The sequence below is a fragment of the Ochotona princeps genome, chromosome 24 (assembly GCF_030435755.1).
Source record: "Ochotona princeps isolate mOchPri1 chromosome 24, mOchPri1.hap1, whole genome shotgun sequence".
NCBI classification, from domain to species: domain Eukaryota; kingdom Metazoa; phylum Chordata; class Mammalia; order Lagomorpha; family Ochotonidae; genus Ochotona; species Ochotona princeps.
In genome coordinates this window covers 16,485,323-16,504,004 of record NC_080855.1, presented here as the reverse complement: position 1 = coordinate 16,504,004, position 18,682 = coordinate 16,485,323, and the positions used below count along the sequence as shown (strand labels likewise).

Below are 18,682 nucleotides of genomic sequence, written 5' to 3'. Positions count from 1 at the left end.
TGCTTCATTGATTGTACCATTTAGAATATTCACACAATCTCTTGTGTGTTGACACTTAGACATTTTGCTGTGATTTGCAGTTATAAAGTATGCCTCAGTGAATAGCACACCTGTGTGATTTTGCTTCTCTTGGAGGTGTATCTTGTAAATTTCTAGGAGTAGAATTACTGGGTCAAAGAATAAGTACATGTATAGTTTTGTTTCAAGTTGCCACATTCCCCTCTGACAGTGAGTTGTACTATTTTTCATTCTCACTAGTGAAGTGTAGGAGTGTCCGTCTCCTGTCTAACAGATTGTGTTATCAAGCCTTTGGTTATTTTTGCCAGGCTTACAGGTGAGAAGTAGTGTTTTGGTATTGTTTTGTTTACCACTGTGAATGAAGTCAATCTTTTTTTCACGTGTTTAAGGAATATATGCATATGTTTGTAGCAAATTGTTTATTCACAACTTCCTTTTTTGGTAAGATTTTTAGTCCTTCTTCAATTTTCAGCTACGTATATGTTGGGGCTCTTAACCGCCTATTTATGATGCTTGATGCAAGTGTTTTCTCCTGCTTGGCATTTGTTCCTTTTTAGTTTGCACAAGTTTTTATTGCCATGCAAAAGATTTTTATGTTTGTGAAGTTAAGTCTATAAATCCTTTATTTTTATCTGGATTATCTATCATAGTAATAAAACTTTTTTCTGCAAGCCTAAGGTTTGGAAAAACTTACCCAGCTCTTCTTCTAGTAATTATGTGGTTACCATTTGCTTCATATTTAGAGATGTAGCTCCTTGGACATTTGTCTGTTGTGTGGTGTAAGGAATATGTCTGGTTTTACCCTTTTCCACTTGGGCTAACACCACCTTTTACAAGTCCATCTTTGGGGCCAGCACAGAAGGCTGTGCTGTGATGCAGGCATCCCACATGGGTGCCAGTTGATGTCCTCATTACTGCACTTTATTTTTTTCTAAAGATTTATTATTATTTTTATTCGAAAGGCAGATACACAGAGAAAGATCTTCCATCTGCTGGTTCACTCCATCAGTATCCTGCCTTTCCGCCATAGCCCCTCAGGAGCCAGAGATGCTTCTGAAAGCTCCACACACAGTCTGAGAAAGGCCGAGTGAGCGGCCAGCTAGCCCATCTTAAGAGGCCAGCTACGGCCATCTCTTTAATGCTTGCTTGGCTTCCTAAGACCTTGCAGAACCACCAGGGACAAAGTTCATTGTCCTTCTTGACATGAATGAACTGTCAGGTGCAATCCTCAGACTCAGAGAAGATGTGAGTGCGAGAGCACGATGGAGGAAGCCAGTGTGTGTTGTGCGCAGCACTTAAACATTCACCTCCTGAACAGCTAAGGTAAACACTCTGTTCTCATCTCCTCCACTGCCTCTCTTAGATGGAATGCCTCAATTTTTTTTTCTGATCTTTTTTGTAACTTGAGGGCTATATATATTATATAAGGCCCAGTCACTGGCCATGTGAACTGTGAACTAAATTATATTCCAGTGAACATACTTTCTTAAGGAATAAAAAAATCAGGGTACATCATCTGATTTAATCCAACCTGTCAAATCCTGTAAGGCTTTAAAAGTGAAACCAGGGAAGCCCATGTAATATGGCAGATGTAAGCCAGCAATAAGCAATAGTAGCATCCTGTGTGGGTGCTGATTTGAGTCCTGCTTACTTCACCTGTGATCCTCCTGCTCCCTAGTAATGCACCTAGGAGAGCAGCAGAAAATGGCCCAGGTCCTGGGCCCTGCACCCAAGGGGGAGACCTCGATGAAGCCCCCGGTTTTGTCTGGGCCCAGCCCTGGCCATTACAGCCATTTGAAAAACCAGAAGATGGAAGACTCATATTCATATTCTCCTCTCTCTCTCTCTCTCTGCTTGTCTGTCTTATTCTGATTTTAAAATAAATTTTGAAAGAAACCAAGCCCAGTAGGTGTCTCTGCTGGTGTCCATGCCTTGAGTCCTGGGTCCTGCCATGGAGGGTTCTAGCGAGCTGATGCTGGATGCTAATTCCAAATGTACAGATTGCCAGTGAAAACCAGGCATGGCAGTGAGCTAGGTCAGCTGCAGATCTCTTTAAGTATCCTTATGTTGAGTGATGCTAATAGTAACAGATCCTACAGGCCACATAAAGAGCAAATTCTTTGAAATGACAATCCCACAGTTTGAGAATTCCTACAGACAGTTCAAGCATATTGCTTCAGTTATTCAAACTGTGTGACAATTGATTATCTCTTTGATAAATGGCCACCATCCTTTGAAAATCATGGACTTCACTTTCTGCAACAAAACTGCATAAGGTTCAGATCATATTTATTGAATAAATATTGCACTTTTGTTTTTCATTTTTTTTAATAAAAAGACAAGCAAAAAACAAATTTAAAAAATGAAACCAGGTTTAATTGTGATGAACTGCCTTTTAGGAAGAAGAGGATTGTACGTAGGTGTGACGCGCTGTGTGCGTTTAGGCTTGGAGTGTGGGAAGGTCAGTCAGGAAGGGCTGTCTCCTGGTTTCATGTAAGCAAGCTATAATTTTGTTACGGTAATTCTATCATTTGGTAGTACTTCTCTGTTAAGTGGCTTTACCCAAATGGAGACTAAGAGCTAAAGTGTCCTTAACATGAGGGACAACCTTGATTTGTTTTTGTCTTTAAGGGAATTTCAGAAAGTGCAAGGAAAGAGGGCATTAAAAGATAAGTGTGTTTCCATGTGCCCCTCCCCCTGCCAAAAAAAAAAAAGAAAATCTGGAAATTCATTCAGTTTTTTCTTGAAGTGTTCTCATATCTGCACGAGCATAACGGAACACTTTGAGCAAGTTGGTCATGGGTGTGCTGTCATATGTTCGTTCTTAACATGGTCTCTTAACTCTTACAGGCAGGAGCATGATTGCTGCTTCCATGTTCATGGACTCAAGAGCATTAAAATGTTTTTATAGGCCAGTCTTCCTGTTATCCTTACCACCTCTCTTGTTGCTCCACTTTCTGTGTTTTCAGTTTGACGGCCACCAGCACAGCAGGCAAAAGAAGCCTGAGCCCCCCTCCCGGAGAAGCAGGCCTGGAGGACAGAAGCCTGGTGGAAATGTCTGACGCCGAGCAGGAGCAGTCGGATTCCTGCGCAGAATCCCTCCCAGAGAGCAGGAAAAAAGCCAAGAAATTTAAAAGGATGAAGAAAGAACTGTCTCCAGCAGGTTTGTATCAAATCTGAGCAAATCCTATAGCCATGCACTCCCAAGGTACCTTAGAACTCATTCAGTTGGAGCAGCACTCCAGCAGGGCTTCCCTCGGTGGCAGAGCCCCCGAGGTCTGTGCAGCAGATTGGAGATTTGAGGATGAATTCCGCCCAAGAAATGCTGAAAGGCCTGGCTCTCGTAGCTGACAGCATTTCAGGGTCTCCTCATTGAAGATGGCCGGCCTGTCCCTGTCCTCGCTCCCTCCTGCGTGGCTTAACAATTTCCTTGATGTGTTTAATATAGCCTCGGGGTTTAAAATGTGCATTTAAATTCTCACAGACGCCTACCCCTGACACATTATTTTTGGTAGCAGAGATTTTTCTGTTCCCAGCAAAACCCCAGGCAACCTGAGTTTTCTCATCTAAGCAGAATTATATAAGAAGCCAAGAACACAGGAAACGAACACCTGTTGAGGACAAGCATATTACACACTAGACACTGTGATAGGAGCCGTTCGTCTCCTTACCTTGTTCCGTTTTCACAACGGCCCTGAGGTGGGGACTCGCCCTCCCCTCTGTAGTGATGCAGGTGCTTGCTCCAGTCCACAGCAAAGAGGAAAGGAGAAGCCAGGCCTTCCTGGGCCGACCCACGAGCTGTCCATACCCGAGGCATGCTGTGGGCCGTCCCAAGTCTAACTCAGCCCTTGGCACACAACCCCCTGTAGGGCAAGGCAGGAGAGCAGAGCAGGACTTGCTTGTCCATCAGCATGTCTGCGACAGGGTCAGGCTGCACACCAAGTTTTTGTTGTGTGTCAAGGACAGCCCTGAGTGCTCCACAAAATTTCTTCCGTTCGACTCTCTGAGGCACTCATCATTTGTTTTATGACTGAGGTACTCATGCTGGTCCATATATGTCCATTTTTATGAGGCCCAAAGCGTGTGTGAATTGCCTGAGGTCACGGGGCCCTTGCTCTGTCCCCGGGAGCCTGTGCTTTGACCCGCCGTTAGGGGCTGAGTCCTCAGGATGGGAGGGCCTGAGCCTCAGTGTCCTGCTCCGTCTCAGCGGAGTGCAGGGTCAGGTCAGAGCAAGGCAGGTGTCAGGTGGTCGAGCTGAGCGGAGCTCCATTCACACCCCAGCTCAGAACTCACTGTTCTAACGGGTCCCTTCTTTGCACGTGGCGGGTAGGGAATTTTCTGAATCTCATCGTTATTAATGAGATCACAGAAACAACAAAACTGTCATAGTGCTTTTTATACATTATGCTGAAGCCGAATTTCAAAACAAAGCAAAAAACACTGAAATTCTTACTGGAAACCCTGACTGCAAGTTTTAGATATCTGTCTCCTTGGATGTGGAGCCCTCCCTGGACTGGCCTTCCCTCCTGTTCCCACGTTCTGTTGAAGTCTGTGACCTGTGGCATCCAAGGCTTTCGACATGATGCCTTGCTGGCAGTGTCACCTTGTACAGGCTTCAGAAGTGTTCCTGAGTAGGTGGTAGCCTGACTGTAGAGATCACACTGAGCTTGATTGGTGGTGGGGGTGGAAACGGCCTTTTCCTCCTCTTACGTCAGAAGCTAATAAACGAAGGACCCGAGGTCGTGCAGAACTGAACTTTTTATTATGGCAGCAGGGCGACTATCATCTCACAGGATGACGCACCGAGACAGAGGGTTTTTATACTTTTATAAAAGCATAGTGCCGGTGGTAGGAAAGCAGGTGTGTGGAGTGCAGATTAGCTGAGGTTCTACAAGGTCAGAATAGCCCATGACAGTTCCAAGCGCAGGGTAGATAAGTAGCTCTACTGTGGGAAGAAAAGGATCAGGCAGCATTCCAAGGGACAACAGAACCTCAGACGCCGGGGCAGGCGTTTCACGGCTCTAGGCCTGTGCACGGCCCGCGCAGGCACACAGGAGCTCCCCTGCCTACGGCTCTCTTACAGTGTCTGCCGGGCATCTGTAGCGTCTTATATCCTTGTCTCAGTGTGTATCGCAGAGACAAGCTTTCTGGGTTTTTTTTTTCCCTTCTCTATCAGCATAATCTTAAAAATATTAAAGTTAAAATACTTAATAATAGACGGTGATAATAAGTTAGTTCCTTTTATAGCTTTCATTGTTTTTAAGTGAAAGCTTTGTATAAGTTACTTAGGATTTTGAATTTATAATACTCTAATAAAATAGAAAGGCATTTTTTTTCCCTTCCCATTGACATTAAAGCTGTCACTGATGTAAGATTTGAGCATAAAAAAAAAAAAAAGAAAAAAAAAAGAACCTGAAGCTCTGTTCTTCCTTGTCAGTACCACTTAACAAGGAAGAGACATCTTGACAACTTTTAATTGAGTGAGAGCGTGAGAGGCTTGGGCTTTCTTCTGAACAGCACCATTCTCCTAGGCACACTTCCTGACGGAGCAGGGTGGAACTTTACCAGCTCCTTGAAACCCGGCTCTCAGGTTGAATCCTATTAAGATTGGCAGGACATAAGTCAAGAAAGCTGGTGCTTTGCTTATTGAGTCCATCAATTTTGCTTGCTCGGTTATTTGAATCAGACTCTATAGTGAGTCAGAGTGCACCAGAAGCCAAGAGGGCCTGGTTTCTGTGGTGGCAGGACTGTGGCCAGGTGTGTGGCTGGTGTGCAAAGAGCTAGCTGGCTGGCTGGCTGCAGAACCTGTACCCACCCAGCCCTGCAGTGGGTAAAATTCCCCAAAATGTGTGTCACAGGAGGAAGGAGTCTCCGTGAAGAGATTTCTTGCAGCCATTGTAGATCGAAGTCACGGACCAGCCTGGGCCGTCACATCATCAAGTCATTGCATAGAGATCCAAGGGATCGCCGCTTCCGGGACTTGCGTTTCAAGGGCCTGTCACATGTTCAGCAGACACCGTCCCCTGAAGTGGGGTTGTTTCCTGTTTTCAGGACAGTGCAGGTACCCCCTACCCCCCTTAGGATCACTGGGATTGGCACTGCCCGGCCAGCCTTCTCCTCTCCCTCCCAGCTGCACTTCAAGGTGCATTTTGTCTTGGTCCACAAAGGAGCAGCATTCCCCAGGCCGTTAGTGCTGGAATAAACTAGGAATTGTAGCCATTTTCCCAGATCAGGTGTAAGTGATGGATTTCCTTAGCACACTGAATGTCTGTTCCAGGGGTTGACCATTCTCAAAATTCCCTTGGCCAGCCCAACAACTGGGAGGTGGGACAGAAGGAAGAAACAATGGCTGTTCATGGGGTTCCTTTTTTCCCTTCAAACAGAGATGTCAGACCAGGTCACTCTCTCCTCCCGCCCCAAACTTTAAAACACAGCACATTGAACCTTTAGATGGTTGCCAAGAGCCATGAGTTTTATTAGAGTCTTGACTGTGCTAAACTTTTCCATCTTAAACCCTTAGGGTTACAGTGTAAAAATGTAGACTCTCTTTAGAGCTGCAATCTTCTCATACCCTTCCAGGACTCATTAATGTCAGAAATGAAATACATAGTTGCTGTGCTAGTCACCGAAGAGACCAGGCTAACCAAGTGCAGGGAGCTCTCCCACAACCTTGTAATTCATATACTAAAGCATGGTTTTCTGTGTATGGCGGCACCCAGGTATGCGCTGCAGGAAGCCTTCCTGGTCACTTCCTTCTGGCTGCCCGAAGGGAGAGACCGCCTCCTCAGTGTGGGAAAGGCGTCCCATCACATCCCCTCAGGAGCTCTGTCCAAGTCCTTGCTGCAGCTCCCCAGGGGAGGTTCCCACCCCCGTGTCCTGGGCAGCTTCGCAGCTTCCGTGTGAGATTCACCCAGAGAAAGAGATGTAGCCTGCATGAGTGTCTCTTTTTCCCCCTAGTCAGCAGAATGGCTAAGGAGGTAGTATTTTATTTTTTGTTAACAAAAATAATAGGATCACTGTGAGAATTTGTAAAATGCAAAAAATAGAAGAAATTTAAACACCACAGTCCTAGCACTCAGTATTCTATTAGCAAGTACAGATGTCACACCCTATATACAATTTATATTCTTTCTCCATTTTAGAAATTCTTGATCAAATCATGTTATCATAATAATTCATATTAAAATTTTTCATCTTTTACAACATCCCTGAGACCTTTCTTTGCAAGCTACTCTAAGCATTTATGTGCAGACTTTTGTTTGTTTGCATTTCTTTTGGGCAGGGAGCGAGGCGTGGACTAGCTGGGTCTTTTAGTATTGTACATTTAGCTTTGTAAGAAGCTGAGACACTTTTCCAAAGTGACTTTAGCTTGCTGCACCGCCTCAGAGGCTGTAAGGTCCTGGCACTCCTTGCCTGCACCTGCATTCGACCTTGCTCTCATTGGCTTTCTCAGCCCTCGTGATGGGTGTGGAGTGGCACGTCCTGGAGGCTTGGTTTGTGTTTATCTGGTGACTTACAACACTGAGCATCTTCTCATGTCATTGCCTGCTGCCTGCATCTGTTTGGTGAGCTGTCCATTGAGATCTTTCCCCATCTTTTTCCTTTGGCTGTTTTCTTCATACTGAGCCTTGGGGTTCCGTACAGATTCTGGCTGTAAGTCCCTTTGAGTGTTTTGCCAAGTCTTCTAGACTGTGGCTTTGCTTTGTTTTTTGTTTGTTTGTTTGTTTGTTTGTTTTGAGCAGTATCTTTTGAAGAGTTGATGTTGAGTTTTGACAAAGTCCAGTGCATCTGTTGGTTCTTTTGGATTATGCCTTTAGTGACTTAGCTCAGAAACCTTTGCCTAGCTCTAGGTGGCATAAACTTTCTTTGTCTACCAAAGGTCTCTAGTGTGACTTTTTACATTTACATGTACAGTCTGGGTTCATCTTTGCATAGAGTGGAATGTGTGGATTAACACCTACCATTGCAGGAGGTAAATGTCCTGAAGTATAAAGGCAAGTCTTATACTGTAGTGAAACAGGTCTCTGGAGAGCTGACCGTAGCTCCTCATACAGTAATTTTGAGATTCAACCCTCATTGGCCTGTAGCCCTCCCTTCCCAGAAAGTGCTGGAAGGATCCCTGGCAGTAACCTTCATTGCCGCTCTCAGTGCCTCCTGTAATGCTGGTACGTCTGCACACCCATCATTCTTGCCCGGCAGCATCAGCCACAGGCTGCAGAGGAAGCATCTTGCCTTGCAATCCAAGAGGTTGGAAGTCCTAGGTTATGACACTGAGATAAGGCCCAGGGCAGAGAACTCCAAGTCTCCCCATCCTGATCTCCTTGCCCCAACTCTTGGGATCCCACGTGACAGATGATCTGAAGTGGGGACCCTCCTGCTGTCTGACACTCACTGTGCAGTTTCATGCACTGGCTTCCTTTTCTTTAGATACCCCTGCTAGTGGTTCTTACCCCTGTCAGACGAATGATTTCCTACTAGGTTGAATTCTATACCCTTCCCCAGTTGAGACATCATCCAAGACTTCTCTTCCTCTTTGGGTCTTGGAGTGTCAGCTACTGGGTGGGGCCTCTGCTGGCTGTCCCTGCAGCCTTGGGATGCACAGCACTCCTTGTGCAGCCCCTGTCAGGTCTACTGCACGTGCTCTGCGAGCCCACTCTTTCCTGACCAGTGCATAGTCGCTGAGGCTGCACACAGACAAGGCACTGTACTAGTTGTGTTGCTGCAGCCACCGCCACTGCTGCTGCTGCTACAGAAGGTGAACAGAAAAGGAAGGCGCTGCCTTTGGGGTGCGCCTGCAATTGAAAGGAGCTCTTCGATCCAAGAGCAAGACCTCACCCTGCTTCCTGTGCACCTTGAGGGATCTCTGAATCCCCCTTATTGGCTTCCCTTCCCCCTGGGATTCCTCCCACCCCACCCTAGGTACACACTACCCAGCACAGAGACCTGGGTTTCTGGCAGTCACCTCCTAGCTCGGGGAAGCTGTCACCTTGCCTTAGCTCTCTGAATCAGTTCTTGCATATGGATACCACCATGGTGGGCTTTTATGAAGATTAAGTGCTCAGCATAGTTGCTAGTGAGAAGTATGAGGATGTTTCTGAAACTTCACAGAAAGTGGAATTAAAAGCTCAGTTTATTTTGGTGCAAAAAAAGCTTTCACAATCCATGCATACTTGAACAGTATGTGTGTTCAACAAGACAGAGATTGTGAGCATCAATTTTTAATTCCTGTAGAATGTAAATCAAAGCAACCCAAGTTGAGGCCAGGGAAGTGCTTGGCCATCACCAACCCAGTGGTAGTTCTGTGACTTCACCCTTGTGTTGACTGGATAGCATTCCGTCTGAGGACTTGTCCCCCTGGGGCTCCACAGTTGGCCACTGTCACCTTGTGAGGCTGCCCTTGCCCCTGAGACAGGAGGCCCTGCCTGTGTGCTGGCCTGGGCTGTGTTCGGCAAGGCGCTGCTGCTGTTGATTCTGCTTTGTCCATTCTACCCAGGAAGTGTCTTGGGCAGTCCTGCCAACCTCTTTGAAGTTCCTGACACGTGGTAACCAAAACCGAGGGAGAAGCCAGGCGCGGTGCTGTCACCGAGGAGCCAACGACACGTTTGGAAGCTCTGCTGTCCTGATCCTGGAAAATGGAGTAGGAGGGACTTCCAACCACAGGTGTCTCCTGAAGATAACTGTTTTTATTTTTGTGGCTGTGTTCCTTTTTCCCTTTTTAATCTACACTAACTGTTGACACTCCTCACAGTTGTAAGCTGTCACAAATGTATATTAACCAGTTAATCACTTGGGACTCCCGTGAAACCTTGGCTGTCATGAATCCATGTGTGTTCGCGAACCCGTCTGAGGGTGGTTGGCTGGGAGATGTGGGAGGAGAGCTGAGATCTGGGTTCTGCAGTGGAGGATTTGGCAGGGGGACTCTTTTCTGCCTTGCAAGGCCCATGGCAGCCATTTCTCGACCTCCAGTTGGAGGAGTAGGGGCTATATGGTACACGGGTTCAGTCTCTCCCAGGGAAGCTGAGTGTCCCCGTTTCCACCGGTGCTGCCCGAGAAGGTGGTGCACTCCAGCTTGTTTCTCCAGGAAGGACATGCCACCGCTGTCAGCCCCTGCATAAGCCTCATGCACGCCTTGGCCTTCGGGGCAGGTCTAGTCAGTGATTCTTTCCTACAGATAGAATTTCTCATGGGCAACGTAAAAAACTTCATGTTTTTTCCAGTGACATGTGTCCACTTCCCGGTGTTGTAGCCTGGTCATCCTGTCTGTCTGTGTCTGGCTGGCTAAGGTGGTGTGCATCTGTGTCCGTGCTCGTGCCCGTGCCAGTGTGTGAAACCATGGCCAGGCTGCAGTGTGCAACAGCCGTGTCCCTGTGCGCACAGACCACAGCCATGACAAGCCTGCGAGTCTGTGTCCGTAGACCTGCTTCCCACAGATCATCATCAGCTATTTATCATTTTTGTATCATGGAGATAAAATTGAAAAAATGTATTTCCAGAAGATGAAATTAAAGAAATTTTCATAGGACCCTGTTTTTTTTTCTTTGTAGTAAAGTGTAATAAGTGAAAGATGAATTCGCTTTCTACACAAATATATTTTCACCTCTGAAAAAGTCACTCAGCCTACTGTTAATAAGGATTTTTTTTCCTCTTTTCTTTTCTTCCCTCTGATCCCTTCATGGGTTAGTTCCCCAATAGAGCCAGAGATAAATGGGGATAAATGGTCCCACAGTAGAAATTCTGACACAGACCCGGCTTTAGGTGCCGGAGAACTCTCGTGAGTCCAGAGCCTCCTAATGCCTCCACTCCCCGCTGCCCTCTGCCCCCTGGAAGTCAGAGCCACCATGTAACATTCTGTTTTATCAGTCTAGTGGATGCCACAACCACCCAGCCTGATGCTTCTTTCTAGTAAGCAAAAGCCAGGCGAAAGGCCACTCCCCACCTTGGAGCAGTTCAAGTCCCTGCTACTCCACTCTGGACCCAGCTCCCTACCAATGACCAGGAGGATGGCCCAAGTTCTTGGATCCCTGCCACCCATGTGGGAGACCCCTAGTGGAGCTCCAGGGTCTTAGCTTCACCTATTAGGGCCATTTAGAGAGTAAGTCAGCAGTTAAAGACGCCTCTCTCTGATTCTGCCTTTCAAATAAAGAAATAAGACTTTGGGAAATAAAAAAGAAGGGACATAATGTTGGGGCATAATGGGTTAAGCCACCACCTACAATACTAGCATCCCTTATCTGAGCACCAGTTCCAATCTTGGCTTCTCTGCTTCTGATCCAGCTCCCTGCTAATGCAATAGGAAGGCAGCGGGCTCGGCAGCGTGGCCTAGTGGCTAAGGTCCTCGCCTTGATCCCATATGGCCGCTGGTTCTAATCCCGGCAGCTCCACTTCCTCTCTGTGTCTCCTCCTCTCAGTATATCTGACTTTGTAATAAAAATAAAATAAATCCTAAAAAAAAAAAAATAGGAAGGCAGCAGAGGATAGCTTGAATGCCTGGACCCTTGCTAACCACATGGGAGATCCAGATGGAATTCCTGGATGCTGTCACCTGCCTCTGCCCCAGCTATCAGGCCATTTTGGGAGTGAATCAGTGGGTGGGAGATCAGTGTGTGTGTGCACGCGCGCACACATGAACCTTTCAAGTAAATCAAATAATTCTTAAATAGGAACAGGGGAGCTAGCTAGGGCCACTTCTCTGACCCCATTCCATGTCAACCAGGCCTTCTTGAGCTCTTTCAGGCATAGCACCCTAGGGTGATGCTCCTGGCTGTCCAGCCCTGTGACCTGGGCATATAATAATGATGGTGCTGTGGTTGGGAGCTGCTTAACTACAATAGCACACTGGAGGCAGGCATGGACATGGAGGCCTCTGTCTCCCTGAATGACTTTGCAGTCCTTTGGTTCCCAAGAACAGATCCAAAGAGAGAACCCCGTGACTCCACCCATTTCTGGAGCCTCACCATGGCTCGGCACCCCCACATCAGCATTTTACTGTGAAACATACAGAGATCGGGGAAGAATCATGCCAGAAACACCCCCTGTGCCCACCAGTTTTGTCACTTAGCCATCCTGTACCCATCCATCCCTTCAGCTTATTATTATTATTATTATTATTATTATTATTATATTTCTAAGTTGCAAATGTCCATGCAGTCCCTCTTCTGAACACTTCTTGAATGTCTTAACCCTCAGTTTATTATGAGTCTTTGTTTGGAAGTGTATGGGACTTAACTTTATAGTGAATTGCTTGACTTACTTGTTCATTTGAAAGAGTGCTAGAGACAAAAGGAGAGCAAGAAAGCTTCCATATTCTGGCTCATTCTCCAAGTGCCCACAGTGGCCTGGCCGGGCTGGAGCCAGAGCACCATCCAGATGGCTTACCTGGGTGGCAGGAACTGTGACTTGAGCCATCATCACTTGTTGCCTTCCCTGGGTCAGAGAGCACATTAGGCAGAACTGGGCATCAGACCCTAGTAATCCAAAACGGGATGTGGGCATCTTTTAAAGATTTTGCACTTGCTTTGCAAGTCAGAGTTATAGAGATGCGGGGAGAGAGAGGCAGATCCATCTTCCATCTACTGGTTCACTCCCAGGCAATTGTAACCATCAGCACTGGGACAGGCTGAAGCCAGGAGCCTCATTCTGGACTCCACGTGAGTGTCAGGGGTCCAACTACTTGGGCTACCTTCTCCTACTTTTCCCAGGCTATTAACAGGAAGCTGGATTAGAAGTGGAAGAGCAAGGACATGAAGCAATGGCTATATGGGATGCTGGCATCACAGGTGACAGCTTTACCTGTTACATCACAGTACCAGCCCCAAATGTGAGTATCTGAACTGGTTTCTTTACCTCTAGGATAAATGTGTTCCTCTTGAATTTGCTTTTTGGTGTGTGATGTGCAATTGGAGTCCATGTCCTCCTCTTACAGCCCCATCTGTGGAGAACTTTTCCTGCTGAATGGCTTTGGTACTTCAGTCAAAACCCTGTTGGCCTGGCAGTAAGCATAGATCATAAGTGTGTGAGTGTGGAAGTGTGCTCACAGTACAGTGTGGTCATTCCGGTGCGGGCAGTTCTCACATGGACAATATTTGGCAAGGAAAGGAAAGTACTAAGACACTTGGTTGCTGCTCAGGCCAGACCCAGCCACTCTGTGACTGAGTATTAAAAATAGCTCAGTGTTTCTGCCCCCCTTTTTTCCTCTAATTGCATGACTTAAATTTCATTTCTTAAATTCACCCCCCCCCCCCAATGATTCATGAAGTAAATCAATGCCTCTGATTTTGTCGAGGAGGGGAAATGGGAGCCCCAAGGGCTGGTTCGGATTTCTGCCGGTTAAGAGCCATCCTCTTGGACAGGCCGCATGGTCCCTACTAAAAAAAGAGTAGGTTCTTCCTTGGCCTCTGGCTTGCTCTAATCAGTCTGCAAACTTGAACTTGAGAGTACTTTTTTTTTTTTTAAGATTTATTTATTTTTATTACAAAGTCAGATATACAGAGAGGAGAGACAGAGAGGAAGATCTTCCATCCGATGACTCACTCCCCAAGTGACCTCAACGGCCGGTGCTTTGCCAATCCGAAGCCGGGAACCAGGAACCTCCTCCGGGTCTCCCACGCGGGTGCAGGGTCCCAAGATTTTGGGCCGTTCTTGGCCTGCTTTCCCAGGCCACAAGCAGGGAGCTGGATGGGAAGTGGAGCTACCGGGATTAGAACCAGCGCGCCCATATGGGATCCCGGCGCGTTCAAGGCGAGGACTTCAGCTGCTAGGCCAGGCCACTGGGCCCGAACTTGAGAGTTCTTGACACTGGCCTGGTGAGAGGCTGAGAGGATCTCTGTAAACGGTTCAGATTCACAAGTTAACCCTTGTCCAGAGAAAAGGAGACAACTGGCCACATGGCACAGAAGGTAGGATGCAGCCTGGGATAACTGTATTCCACCTAGAGGGGCCTGGGTTCAAATCCCAGCTCTGCTGCTTTAGTGTACCCTGGGGATCAACAGGTGATTGTTCAAGTGTCCCCCTCACCCATGTGGGAGACCTAGCTTAAGTTCTGGGCTCCTGGATTTGGATATCCTCTCTCTCCCTTTCATATAAATATGTATAAGAAAAGATGACAAAAATAACATAAAGGAAGGTGGTTTTTTACTTATTTTTTAAAAGATTTATTTTTATTGGGAAGGCAAATTTACAGAAAGAAGGAGACAAAAAGATCTTCCATCCAATTGGTTCACCTGGCAAATGACTGCAATAGCTGAAGCTGAGCCGATCTGGAGCAAGGAACTTCTTTCATGTCTCCCATATGGCTACAGGGTCCAAAGGCATTGGGCCATCCTCCACTGCTTTCCCAGGCCACAAGCAAAGAGCTAGAGCAGAAGTGGAGCAGCAGGGACACAAACCAGCACCCACATGGGATGCAGGTGCTTGGAGGTAGAGGATTCGCCAGTTGAGCCAGTGCACCAACCTCAAGCCCTTTCTTTGATTCTGTTTTGGGGGGGACGAGCGAAAAGTGAAACTGGGCTTTTTTTTTTTTTTTTTTTTTCTAAGATGAGAGCACAGGTCACCCAGGAACCCTGCCTGGCCATGCAGAGTGCCGTGTGCCTCAAAGCCCGAAGCACCACACAGGGCCTGGGCAACTTCTCCCTGGCAGTGTCTTGCCATCACCCCCCAGTCTCCAGCCTTTGACACTTGTCTCTGCCAGTAAAAGGAAAATAAGTGGCAGGGTTCTTCCCCCGCAGTTGTACTCACAGATGCCCAAAGCCTGGACATCGGAGCTTTGGTTTCCTGGCAGGCCTTAGCTGAATAAGAGCTGGGCTGTCAAAAACACTGGTTTGAGCACCTTTCCTGTTGCCTGTATCAATGCTGAGGAAAGCCACGTCTCTCTGCGTCCCCCTCTGTATAGTGTTGGGGTTGCACAGCCTCCTGTTTCCCATAATCCAGAGTTTGGCCATTTTGATTCGGGAAGAACAGATGTTACCCAGCACCAGAATTCAAGTCCCAGCTGCTCCACTTTGGATCCAGCTCCCTGCTAATGCACCTGGGAAAGCAGTGGAGGATGGCCCAAGTGCTTGGATCCCTGTCACTCATGGGGGAGACCCAGATGGAGTTCTAGGCTCCTGGTTTCACAGAACCGGCCCCAACCATTGCTGAATTAAGCAGTAGATGGAAGATCTCTCTGCCACTTTTTCAAATGAATTAATCTCTTGAAAAATTAGGGATGCATTAAAAGATCTGTTAATAGCACCAAATGAAACAGTAGTATTCCACATAATGTGCCATTCCCACTGCCCATACACACTGATTTTTAACAAAATTGCTTTCACGAAATTCTCGTGAGTGGTGAGTGTTTGTAACCCTGCCTTCTGCAGAGCCTTGTTCACTTACAGGAAGACAGAGACAGAACACGGGCACATCCTAGTTCCCATCCTTACTGAAGGATGTTAAGGAAGTACAGAATATCTTAGGACATAACCATTCTCTTTCCTCCCTAGAGTATTTGTTTTCACTGAAAAGCCTTGATCTCTGCTTGTTCTGAAAAGCTGGGACTTCATCATATGAACAAGGATCCCAGGGTCCATGGGGGTATCGGGGTGATCTGAACCCTGCACGTCGGGGTTTGATCCCCTTGGCCCGACTGTGACCTCAGTTCCCTTGGGACTCCAGGGACAACTCTTGAATCTTTCTTCCTAGTTCCACCTGTGAGGGACTGGTCTCTCTTGGAGACCAACTGCCAGGGCGTCAGCTCTACGCCAAGCCAGGGAGACTGGAGCAGGGCCTACGCCTGCTGAGGGAGAAGCTGAGGGAGACAACACTGTCTCCTGCACAAGGCGCTGCCTGGCCCACAAACCTGGCTTTGAGGCCTCTCAGGAGAGAGAAAATTGGGTTGAACCAGTGCAAAAGGAAAAAAAATTTAAATAGGGAACTCTATAAATGCCACACCCAGTCCACTCCACCCAGGGTGGGACAGATAGCCGGGTCATCTCTCCAGAGAGGGCCCAGTCCCCTTGCTGTCCTGAGGCTGTGTGACTTTGACCAAGTCTGGGTTCACCTGGGTGAGTGAGGGGGAGAGACTGGATTCCAGGGGCCTCCTTCTCCTCTGAACTCTTACCATTCTGCAGGCACACCAGCAGAGTGGTGGACAGCCTGGCTGTGGTACTCCCTGGGGCTGGCACAGTCCACTTGGATGCGTCATAGGCTCCCCTCCCTGCCTCCTCACGGCAGGCCTGTGAGGTGCTTGCATATGGCAGTTTGCTGCCTCCCAGTCTCTACCCTCTCCTTCCTTGTCAGGGTCACAGTCCTGGGAACATGTGGGGCTGGAAGCCTCTTAGATTAGTTCGCTATTGGCTGTGTTAACAAGCGAGGCCCCAACTCCAACAGTGGTTACTGCCTCACGGTTTCTGGGGCCTGTGGTCAGATTGGTGGATCCCTGCACTGGTCCCTCATGAGCTTGTAGTTGAGATGTCCTCCGGGGCCATGGGCCCAAGGAGGGCCTTTCAAGTCCACTGCCGAGGCTGTTGGGACTGGAGGGTCTCAGGTGAGCCTTGTGGAACAGTTTCTTCTCAGGTGGGCTTCTCCTCAGAGCAGCTCACAACATGGCAGCTGGCTTTCCTCACAGCAAGAGAGGACATCACAATGGAGCCACCTTCTCCTCGTAGCTCAGCCTCTCAAGTGACTGGCCATTGCTTTTCCCACATTTTGTTGGTTATCAGGCCCACTCCAGACCCAAGGGGGGAAAGACTAGGCAGGGGAATGGGTGGCAGGCATTGGTGTGGCCATCTTAGGGGCTACCATTGTTCTCTGCCTCCCTTGCCACTAGACATGGTCATGTGACTAAATCTTAGCCAATGGAATGGAACCGAAAGTACTGCAGTGAGCTTCTGGGAAAGCTGCTTTTTTAAAAATCGGGCCAGGGGGCTCGGTAGCGTGGCCTGGTGGCTAAGGTCCTCGCCTTGATCCCATATGGCCGCTGGTTCTAATCCCGGCAGCTCCACTTCCTCTCTATCTCTCCTCCTCTCAGTATATCTGACTTTGTAATAAAAATAAAATAAATCTTAAAAAAAAAAAATTGGGCCAGAATGTACTTTCTGTTTCACACAGTCTAGAACAAAGGTGGGGAATCTCTTTTCTACCATGGGCTGTTTGGGTATTGGCAGCACCATTCACAGCCACAGAAAATGATCAACGGAAGACCTGGAGTGTTGTGGATTTACCGCCCAGTGATATGGAATATGGGCATCATCTTAACCCCAGTATGATGGTTTGAAGCCACTATGTTCTAATGACACTGCAGTGTTACCATCTGCTTTGTACAGAGAAGACAACTGAAGTTCACGGGACACAGACCTGACTAAAGGTCCAAAGCAAGTTTAAGAGGCCTGGACTTGCAATTGATCTCATTACACATCATAGAATGACCTAGCGTGTGCAAACAACCCAGCATGGCAGCCCCTTTCTGAGGGGCAGGGAGCAAAGCTGCTAGCTTTATTCATCATGCTCCCCGTGGCTCCTGTGTGGACCCTCAGCAAAGAGCACCATGGACAAGCAGACTGGATGTGGAAAACACTCCCCATTTCAGAAGGAGTTATAGGGAAGACTAACCTGCAAGAGGCAGGCTGCAGACGGCCTGGGAGAGTGGGGCTGCTCATAAGCTAGAGGAAGTGTGGTGGACACGCCGTTGGTAACACCTTCCTACACGAGGGACAGACTGCAAGGCAGATGGCCACCTCCTGCTGGAGAAGATTCAGTCAGGATGGAGGGCCAGCTAAGATGGGTCACCTCAACCAGGAACAAAAGGAATTGATGGGCATGACTCCACCTCCAGTGGAAGGCTGATTTGTTGAGGAGATCCTGGTGTTTGATGGCAAGGGTCTCTGATGCATGTCAAACTAGGGCAGGCAGCAAAGGGAGTAGGTGCAACATCCGCTCTGGGAACTGGAAGGGGAATCTAGCACTGAGCACATGTGGGTCTCTGGATGTTGGCCTAACCTCGTGTGGAGGTGCACATGGGTTCTCAGTATAAACTCCAAACCCCAGATCCCACTTTTACAGCACAGTGGCCCTCATGGCTAAGAAGGTTTTCCCTGCAACCTCCACCTGCCCCAACAGTTACTGGCTCATCCAGGTAGCACCCATCCCAGGGATAGGGGCCACCCTGATTGGCTGGTTTGGGTCATGTTCCCACCACCTGCGGCCAGGAGGGTGTTGTGAGTGGCAGGTCCTATTATGATTGGAGAAGTTCAGCCCAAAGCAAGCAGATGCTTTCCATAAAAAGCACCCCATTTCCGTATCAGAATATAAGTAATCAGGATGAAGGTTTTTGAGGGGCATGTTTGCAAAACCAGGCACCTCACTGGATCTAGGTCACAGGCAGATCTGTACACCACCACTCCTCAATGAGCTATAAGGACCCTACTTCACCCTTGCCATCCCCAATCTGATTTCTGTCTCACTTTGCTTGCCTGCTGCTTCTGTTTGGATGGGATCCTCACCAGCGGCTGAGAAAGTTCCTGGGCCAGGAGCATGCCCTCCTGCTCCCTCCAAGATGCTCCTGGCCCAGGAAGCTGCTCTCCATCGTAGGTGAGGTGCGGACACCTGCCCACAGCTGCCCTGTTGCACTCTGAAGGCAGATGAGCATGGGAAGGCTCCCGACTCTGCATGACATTGGACCGTTCAGTCCTGC

General features: G+C 48.0%; 1 protein-coding gene and 1 pseudogene across 4 annotated transcripts in view; both read left to right on the top strand.

The window, feature by feature from the left end:
- Positions 1-10,540, top strand: part of PARN (poly(A)-specific ribonuclease) — a 124,919-nt gene extending 114,379 nt beyond the window's left edge. For 3 of the 4 annotated variants that reach the window (XM_058680271.1, XM_058680272.1, XM_058680273.1), the window contains exons 23-25: positions 2,988-3,181; positions 5,877-6,079; positions 9,512-10,540. In XM_058680271.1, the coding sequence (XP_058536254.1) occupies positions 2,988-3,181; positions 5,877-6,079; positions 9,512-9,754 (640 nt within the window). In that variant the 3' untranslated portion in view covers positions 9,755-10,540. The remainder of the gene's footprint in view (positions 1-2,987; positions 3,182-5,876; positions 6,080-9,511) is intronic. The other variant, XM_058680274.1, reaches the window with a different exon arrangement.
- Positions 2,039-2,339, top strand: LOC105941929 (COMM domain-containing protein 6-like; annotated as a pseudogene).
- Positions 10,541-18,682: the final 8,142 nt, after the last annotated feature.